We start from the raw sequence: 9,047 nt of genomic DNA, 5'->3' as shown, positions 1-9,047 counted from the left end.
CAATTGAAGCAATGAAAGAGAGGGAAAAAAAAAAAAAAAAAAAAAAAAAAAACACAACAACAACAAACAAACAAACAAACAAACAAACAAACAAAAAATGAAGGAAGAAGAAGAAGAAGAAGCATTGGCCTTTTTGAAATAGAGTGAAACAAGGGACTTTGGTTCAAATGGACTCCATATTTTGATGTTGCTCAACTGCAAATGTAAAAATTGAGGTCTTCACAGCTTTGTGAGGATGGAGTCAATTGTTTTATATCTCTGGAATGTGTGTTAACATGAAAACAAAATTACCTATTGAAACCTAGAAGAAGATGTAAGGCAATCAATAAGCCTGTTTGGGTTCCATTTTATACAACATTTCACATCCAGTTAAGCCTTTTCCAAGCATCACAATACTTGTGGGAGGTACCCAACAAAGAAAGTTTCTAGAGCATTTAGAGGATAGATTCCTCTTCTGTAAAGTTTTTCACTATCCTCAATAATTCAGAATTGTCTGTAAGTTCATGGGGACTGTTTTGGACATGAGTGGCTGTAATACAAAATATTGTTATCTTATCATTTTTAAGATATTGTTGAAATAAAATATTGTCATGATGATGATGATGATGATGGTGATTATAAAATAAATTTTGTTGAAGAAAACAAGCCTTGCAGGCAAGCCTTTGGGTCACCATTCTAAGAGAACTTTCAAAATGACTGTGTGTGTGTGTGTATATATATATATATATATATATTGCATTGTGTTGCTTTTCCATGGCTAGTGGTTGTGAGTAGGAACACCCTTTGCTTTTTCACATGGACCAGCTGACATCACTTGTCACAGCTTTGAGACCAATTCATGCATGATTGGCAAAGTGATTCCATGATGTTGCCTATTTCTTCAGGACTCAGTGACAAAAACAATGCTTGAAGAGAAAATTATCTCGTGCCATCTCTCATCTTCACTCATTTTCTCTCTTTCAATTTCTCTGTGTGTGTGTTTGCAAGTAAAACTAGGGGGCCCCATTTCAACTTAATTGACTTTGCAGAACCCTCATGAAGGAAGAAGAAACTAACCTCCTCAATGAGTTGAAAAAACCACTTTAACTGTAGAGAAAAATGGCCACTGATCAGGACACTTCAGAGTTGTATTGAAAACTGAATCCATACATGTGCACCATTTAGGAAGAACAACTTGCAGGGTCAAGGAACTAAGCAAATTCAGAACTTGGCTGGCAAGTACTAGGAATGGTCCCACAAATGAAAACAATGCCAGAATTGTTGAGGATGTTTGCCACAGAGGCTCAAGTTGTTATCTAGTAATCTTATTTATGATTTTGGGAGCTGTTTGGTAGATCAATAGTAGATGTGATATTATTCATCTGGGTTCTGAATGTGTTATTGAATTCAAACATGGTCGTGTAGTCTTCAAAGCGAGTGTTTGCTAGAGGAATTTTTGAGGGGGTCTTATTGTTCATTTTAATACTCCAATCTCAAGGGCAGCATGTTTTGACTGACACATGCATTTCACGATTCATATTTTAGTACGGTTTCTTGTTTGCATTATGCAGCTGCGTTGGGTTACTAAATCGGTACTAGTGCGATCACACATGATCACAGATTCTCTGAAAGGAAGATGAAGTTGTTTGCCTTTTTCGTCCGGCTCCCGCACAACAGTCAAATCTAGGCGTGGCCAACCGGTTTTCCTAACAAAGAGACAGTTGATCGACTGGGGGATCCCGAGGGCCAGGGCCGCGTGGGCCCACCGCAGCCTCCCTCGAGGCGTAGAAACAAATCAATGCAATTTCAACTGGTCTTTGCCCTGCGAAAGACCGGGTGCTTTGACGAACAACGCTTCTGTTGTATCATAAGCACTCATCTTCCAACTACTCCAGATGCGAGAGTATATATGCTCCATTGCACCCAGTAGTTTGCAAGCCAGACCATCCCTTCGGCAGCTCCGTCTAAGTTGCAACCCGTCTTACCCCAAACGGTCTTGTATACTGAAGCAGTCCCCGGGGAGTTAGGTGCACTTCGACTCGCTGTGCATGCCTTCTAGTTGGGAACCCCAATTCCAGACAGGAGAATTGATATCACAGCTGTCCAACTATCCACTATTGTAAATTGGTTAAGCTGTGTATGAGCTCCACCCGTACCGCTGAGCTCGATACCCGTGGAGAATTCGTTGTCGAACTCACTCATTTGTGTGCTTTCCAATTATAGGACTCAAGGCTGTTTTTGGATACTATTGAGAGTTGATCTTGTTTCGCCATGGATCATACGCGAAAGAAGGGTAGCGCTGTTCTGTACGTCTTCGCAGCTGTGCTGTTGTGGAGTGGAGTGCTAGTGGCTGAAGTGGATGCTCAAGGCTCATGGGAGACAGTGGTCGACAACGCCGGAATTTCGACCATGCACGCTGCGGTGACTCACTACGGAAACGTCATTCTTCTTGACCGGACCAACATCGGCGATAGCCAGCTGCCCTTGCCTGCTGGAGTGTGCCGCGATAATCCAGCAGATCGGGTGAGTACATTTTGATTTTCATATATCACACAATGTTCATGAACACGTCATGATAGGGATAACAGTTGCTAGTAAAGAAGATATACAACAGTCTCACCTCGCAAGGGAGTGGTCGAAATATCGCCAAGTGTAAAGTCGGTGAACAAAGCCATCCCCAGTCCTCGGAGTGAAAAGAGCGGTTTGAATCGCGTAGATCTATAAGCTTCACCTCTAATCAGGAGTAGATCGGTGAGGTCACACATCTATTCTTTTGTGGTCCGATCAATTGAATGAGTGAAGTGTGACACCACTCCGCACATTCATCTCTTAGGTTAGGGATAGTGTACAGGATTGAACCGAAAGTTTCAGCAAACAGTAATTAAGAGACGGTTATTCATAGCTAGCTCCAACGGAATCGCAGTCGCTTCAGAGAGTTCATGTGTTTACAGACCTTGTGGCAACTGAGCAGCTACTATTGTAGATGTCTAAAACTAATGAAGCACAATACAGATAGATCCTGTTGCATAGCCATCAATAACCTTACAAACTTAGCGATTAACATCTGATGTGACTCTACTGTGACAGGCCAATACCCATGACTGCACCGCTCACTCCGCCATCTACTCCCCCGGCTCCAACGCCATTCGCCCTCTCTTCATCTTCACCGACACTTGGTGCTCCTCCGGGGCTTTTGACGGTGATGGCAATATGATTCAAACCGGTGGAGACTCTGATGGCATTTCCAAGGTACTGAGCATGCACCACCCTTTCTTCACATGAGGTCCTGCTTCATCATGGCCTGAAGCACCTCGTCTGCTCACCCCTCTCACTATTGCTTCTGCAGCCAAGTGGTTCTTATGTGTCGCTCCTACTTGCAGCACTCCTTGTCCTTGACACGTTCATTGCGTCCAATTAAGTTGCTTAGTCGCATGGAATGACCGGGCTCCGACTCCCTTGATTGCAACAGATTCGTACCTTTGCACCCTGCGGTGACAATGGAGGATGTGATTGGGTAGAGACCACCACCGACTTGCAGCTCGGAAGGTGGTATGCCTCCAATCAGCAACTCCCCGACGGAACCCAAGCAGTAATCGGCGGCAGAAACGCGTTCACCGTGGAGTACGTGCCCGCAAACGGCCGGGGCCAAACCGAGCTGCAGCTTCTCATAGATGTATAAGCCACGCCCTTCCCACCTTCTACTGCAGTTTTCAATTTTAGGATTCCTTCTGGTCTCATGCTGTATTGTAGGGATTCCTTCGCGGTTCAATCAGTCGCCTGCCATGTGGAGTCGCACTGGTTCCAGCTCGGTCCATGGACAGTGCGCGGTGCCGGATTCAAATCCGGTTGCTCCACAACCACCGACTGACAGCCACGTCGTCCACTTCGGGCTACAAGGTCTTCGGGAGTTCTTTACATCGAAGGGAAGAACCAGTGCACACATCCTGAGCATGCTTGCCTCTCGTGTTTCGCATGTGTGCAGACTAACAGCGCCCAGTACGATAATCTGTACCCGTTCGTGCACCTACTCCCCAACAACGACCTCTTCATCTTCGCCAACAAGGATAGCATCCTATTCAACTGGCAAACCAACACCGTTGTGAAAAACCTCCCCACCTTGGCCGGCGGGCCTCGCAACTATCCTTCGGCCGGGAGCTCTGTCATGCTGCCACTCACGGCCGCCGACAACTACGAAGGCGTGGAGGTGCTGGTGTGCGGAGGAGCCGCGGAGGGAGCGTACAACAACCCAACTGCACAGTATGACGCCCTCAACACGTGCGGACGCATAAACCCTCTGGCCGGGACACCAAGATGGGCGACGGAAACCATGCCCCAGCGGCGCACCATGGGTGACATGATCCTGGTCCCCACGGGTGGCGTGATCATCATCAACGGCGCCAGCAAGGGATCGCAGGGATGGGGCTTTGCCAGCGACCCCGTGTATACGCCGGTGCTGTACAGCCCGGGAGCAGCCGCGGGGCGACGCTTCCAGACGCTGGCTGGGTCGGGCATCCCCCGCATGTACCACTCCACCGCCAATCTGCTGGCGGACGGGCGCATTCTGGTGGCTGGCAGCAACACCCATCAGTTCTACACTTTCAACGGCGAGTTCCCCACGGAGCTCAGGATCGAGGCGTTCTCACCTCCTTATTTGGGCGGCGACAGGCCTGAGCTGGCCGTGGGCGGAGCGCTCGGGTACGGCGATGCGTTCACGGCCACCGTGACCTATGGCGGGGACTTGAACGGCGGCAACATCGACCTCACGCTGGCCAGTGCACCTTTCGTGACGCACTCGTACGCCATGGTAAGTGGTGCTCCACGATTGTGAACCCCCAATGTGACCACATGGCGGGCCTGGACAGGTGGTCATCGAGTCTGAGGCGTGCCTTTTGCTCATTTTGTGACTGTTAGCGTGGGTGTGTGGGTGCGCGCTTGTGTGGGCGGGTTCATGAATGCAAGTTTGATGGAATTGGTGGCGAGCGGGTTGAGGCATTGCGCATGGAGTTGCTTAAGAGTGGGAGTGAAGAAAGGGGTGAGTCGGGATGGTGGGGGTCCGGATTGTGAGGTTTCGAGCGGTTAGCTGAATCTGACAAGGTTGTGCGTGACGGTGCAGGGCCAGAGATTGCTGTGGTTGGGAGTGACGGCTCCAGTGGCTGCAGGTGCGGGCAAGTACACGGTGGATGCAACGGCACCGCCGAGCTCCACCATTGCGCCCGCAGGGTACTACATGTTGTTCGCGGTTGCAAATGGCGTGCCCAGCTATGCCAGCTGGGTGAAGGTGGGCTAAGAGTAGGCGAGAACGATTCGCAGTCTTGGACAGCGCAACAGCATCAGCTGTTGCAAAGTTGGGAAGAGAGTGCGGAAGGTGTGCGCGCCGTTGGGGCGAAGCTGATGTGCGTGTGAGGCCGAGTGCACCCGGCGCCGTGAGTGAGGGATAGGTGCATTTCTGCGATCCGAGGAAGCAGCACGAAGGAGTTGGATCTGAGGAAGTGGCGACGCTATAGATGTGAATGTAGGAAGTTGGGGCACTCAGTGTTTAGGGAGTGGCCGGTGTGAATAATTGGCATTGGATTCTTGAATCAGGCTGAGATGCGGAGTGGCGTGGAGTTCGCTGTGAGCGAGTAGGACAGATCTCCGGAGCAATTTCCGGACGTTAATATCATTCGGTGTCGATGGGCAGCAAATGTGTGAGATGGGCTATTGGGTGGCCCATCATTTGAGGTATAAATTGATTGAATTGATTCTGATTTTAGTAGAACCGAGTGTTGGTACGTTAGAATGTTCTGGGTGCACCGCCTCTGACAGTTGGAGCCATCCTTTATTCATTGGAGTTGAATTAGCTCCACTTTTTATGGACGATCCAGTGGGCAGAGTTGTATACAATCCTACTTTTAGATGGCAATGGTGGGATAATGACTACTTCGCCGTGATTTATACAGCAAAATCGTACAACCAAGAAGGGCCCTTCGGTAAATGTGTTGCGCACTTGTAAACAGTACCCCATGGACCGGTCTTTGAATGTATAGGAAATGATACGAGGTTGCTGAACTGAATACATGGATTATGGGTGGCGTTGTGCTGCATTCAATGCATTCTTACAATATTTGCAATAAGTTTTCCTCGTTCTTCAAGACTGCCGTTTGTCGTGCACTGCTTGCTTAGTTTTGCGTCTCTTTGTCGGTAGGGGCTGTCTCCATTCATGGTTGTCACGGTGTGCGCAGCAATGGAGGAAACCACCTGAAAGAGTTCGAACATGTCGAAGCAGGGGCAAGTGATCATGTTTTTTGAACTGAATTTGGGACGAGCGAGGAATCTGCTTGGCATGCAAATACTGTTTCAGTATATGGTCAATTCCTTGCAGTATAGCACAATCCAAGTGAGAGCAACCTATTTTGCAACTCCGAATGCACGCCCTAATCAATCTAATACAGCAATGTAGATGTGACAACATTGTTTTTGAAGGGAATTTTGAGTTCAAATTTTGTTCCCTCATTCAATGTATGTTTCAAGTGATAAGTATTCATGTTTTTATGATTGTTAGATTTCAGCACATTTTTAGAATGTTTACTTATTTATTGAATTAAGAGGGCCTTTATACCTAGAAACTCATTTTGAAAGGTCATGGTTCAAAAGTCATACCAAATTTCTATGTTTTGTGAAAAATAGTTTTTTTTTTTTTTTTTTTTTTGAAAGCATAGACCTTTGAATATAATATAAAGTAAATATAATGTAAAGTGAAAAGAGGCAATGAAATGGACTAAGTCATTCTTTCATTATAAGTCTAAATATGTCAACATAAATATAAATACATCTTCATTCAAATAATTAGAAGAAGTAAAAAAATTAAATTTTTAATAGTTATTTTAAGCAATTTTTAACAAGGTTTTTAAAAGTTTTTTACAAACCACCTCTCAAGTTGAAAACAAAAGAAATTCTAAGAAACTATATTATTCATAATAGTATTAAACAACACTCTAGTCTTCTTGACTTTTGCAATAGATATTTTAGTTTTTATATTATATTAATTTAGAGTCAATATTTATTCTTTTTGAGTGACATAAGAGTGTATTGAGGTTTATTTGTTTATGATTCATGTCCTTGATAATTTGACAAGAGTATTGATTAATTATTCTTGTTTTATTTTTAAAGTAAGTAGATTATTTTATTTTTTTTTGTAATGTTTTAAAGGTTGTAGATTATTGTTACAGACATACATATTTATCCTGATAATTATCTAGATAATAAGAATAGGTAGAAGTAAGTCAAAGTAGATAAATATGATAATATCTTGTGGAAAGCTTTCTAGAAGCTTTATAGATGCTTTCTAGAAGCTTCATACATGTCTATAGGTGATTAATAGGTTGAAAACTTGGCCAACGTGGAGGCTGCGTGTCGACATGTTGACTACTTATAGTACAAGTTGGACATATAGTGCACACCTAGGAAACTTGCCTTGCAAATTGGACATGTATCCTATAAGCTGGACGTGTATTAGAGGTCTTATAGCATGTTGCCAAATATTTCTAAGTTAAGTAGTATATATAGAGGCAAGAGTGAGGCCTTCTTCACTCTTATCAATTCTTTTCTTGCTTTTTAGTCTAGTTTCAAGAGTCTTATGTTTTCTAGTCTATGGCAATAGTCATTCCAGTTCTTCTTTGAATATACATACTTTCTTCTATTTTATCACTTTTTTTTTTTATATAGATTCCATAACTTTATGCATCTTCTTCTAGTATGTATCTTTGACAGATTGACAAGAGTAGACATATAATATCAGAGCTTTGTCTTTTCTTGATTAAGAGTGGATTACCCCTTTTTCTTGATAAGACATAAGGATATTAGAAGTTGCAGATTACCCTCTTCTAAACTGATATTGTTTCTAGAAATTTTTTCTTGATTCTTGAATATTTTATTTTGTGAGAATAGACACCTTTCTTTTTATTATGCTAGCATGGTAGAGCTTGCTGAAATGAAGAGTATAATGACTCAAATGCAAGAGCAAATGAGAGAGTTAATACTTGCAATGCATCAACTTAGTCTATGTCTATAAGAAGCAACAAGATTATCAAGCAATGGAAATATAGAGATGATTGGAGTTGCTTCAACATCTATACTAAGCCATACTACTACTCCTACAACAAAACATCATTCAAGTTTCAAGGAATTAAAAATTAGATTGCATGAGAAGTTTGATGGCACAAGATCTAAGTTTCGAGGATTCATCAATCACGTACAACTGATAATTGAACTACAACCTCAAAGTTATCCAACTCAAGGATCACAAGTGAGGTTTATTGGAACACTATTTTCAGGTTCTGCTTTATCATGGTTTTTATCATTTCTTGAACAATGTGATCCAATATTGGATAATTTGGAAGAAATTTTAATGGAGTTTTGATCTATGTATGGAGAATATGATGCAATCTATGTTGCAACCAATAAGATTTATATCTTGTAACAAGGCAGTCGATGAGTGATATTATATACTTTACAATTTTGATAATTAGCGATATATATCAAGTGGGATGATGCAACATTCATCAACCAATTTTTCTATGGATTACAATATGAAGTAAAGAAATTGATGCTCAATTTACCTGATCCTCAAACATTGAGTCAAGCAATTGACTTTGTTGTAAAATGTAACAATTATTTTTTTGAATTTTGATTTGAGAATCATACAAAAAAACCTCAATATTATTACAATTCAATGACGACACCAATGACCTCTCAATCTAAGCATTTGGAAGTAGAAGACATGCAAATTGATGCAGTATATTTTAAACTTCTTACTGAATAAGAAAAGACTTGTTGTTGTGAAGAAGGACTATGTTTATATTGTGGAGAAGCTAAGCACATTGCTCAATATTGTCCAAAGAAATGACGCAACTATAAAATGAGGAATATTGCTGTCAAAGATGAAAACATGTCAAAAAACAAATTTGTCCAGCTGTAATAGGGAATGTGTGGATAGAATCTTGTATAATTCCTAATGAAGGTCCTATTCTCTCCTCAATAGCCTCTCCTTGTTTTACAATAGATGAGCATTTAAAATCTAATAAATAAAA

At 42.8% G+C, this 9,047-nt stretch overlaps 1 protein-coding gene across 2 annotated transcripts; it reads left to right on the top strand.

Moving 5' to 3' along the window:
* The first annotated feature begins 1,926 nt into the window (after positions 1-1,926).
* On the top strand, positions 1,927-5,953 carry LOC112287745 (aldehyde oxidase GLOX). Of its 2 annotated transcripts, XM_024531092.3 has the most exons (6): positions 1,927-2,006; positions 2,203-2,502; positions 3,067-3,228; positions 3,449-3,652; positions 3,962-4,783; positions 5,093-5,953. In XM_024531092.3, the coding sequence occupies exons 2-6, from the start codon at positions 2,251-2,253 to the stop codon at positions 5,264-5,266; spliced, it is 1,614 nt and encodes a 537-aa protein (XP_024386860.1). In that variant the 5' UTR covers positions 1,927-2,006; positions 2,203-2,250; the 3' UTR covers positions 5,267-5,953. The 2 variants fall into 2 exon arrangements, with proteins under 2 accessions (XP_024386860.1, XP_024386859.1); XM_024531091.3 differs by having other exon boundaries at positions 1,927-2,502.
* Positions 5,954-9,047: the final 3,094 nt, after the last annotated feature.

The sequence above is a fragment of the Physcomitrium patens genome, chromosome 10, assembly GCF_059467195.1.
Source record: "Physcomitrium patens ecotype Gransden chromosome 10, ASM5946719v1, whole genome shotgun sequence".
In the NCBI taxonomy this organism is placed as follows: Eukaryota; Viridiplantae; Streptophyta; class Bryopsida; order Funariales; family Funariaceae; genus Physcomitrium; species Physcomitrium patens.
Note: the sequence above shows the minus strand (reverse complement) of the source record. Positions and strands in the feature narration are given on the sequence as shown.

Excerpts from the sequence above, each read along its gene's own strand:
- LOC112287745 (XM_024531092.3), top strand. The coding sequence starts at position 2,251 with ATGGATCATACGCGAAAGAAGGGTAGCGCTGTTCTGTACGTCTTCGCA. Across the intron at positions 3,229-3,448 it reads ACTCTGATGGCATTTCCAAG|ATTCGTACCTTTGCACCCTG; the intron begins GTACTGAGCATG and ends TGATTGCAACAG. Across the intron at positions 3,653-3,961 it reads AGCTGCAGCTTCTCATAGAT|ACTAACAGCGCCCAGTACGA; the intron begins GTATAAGCCACG and ends GCATGTGTGCAG.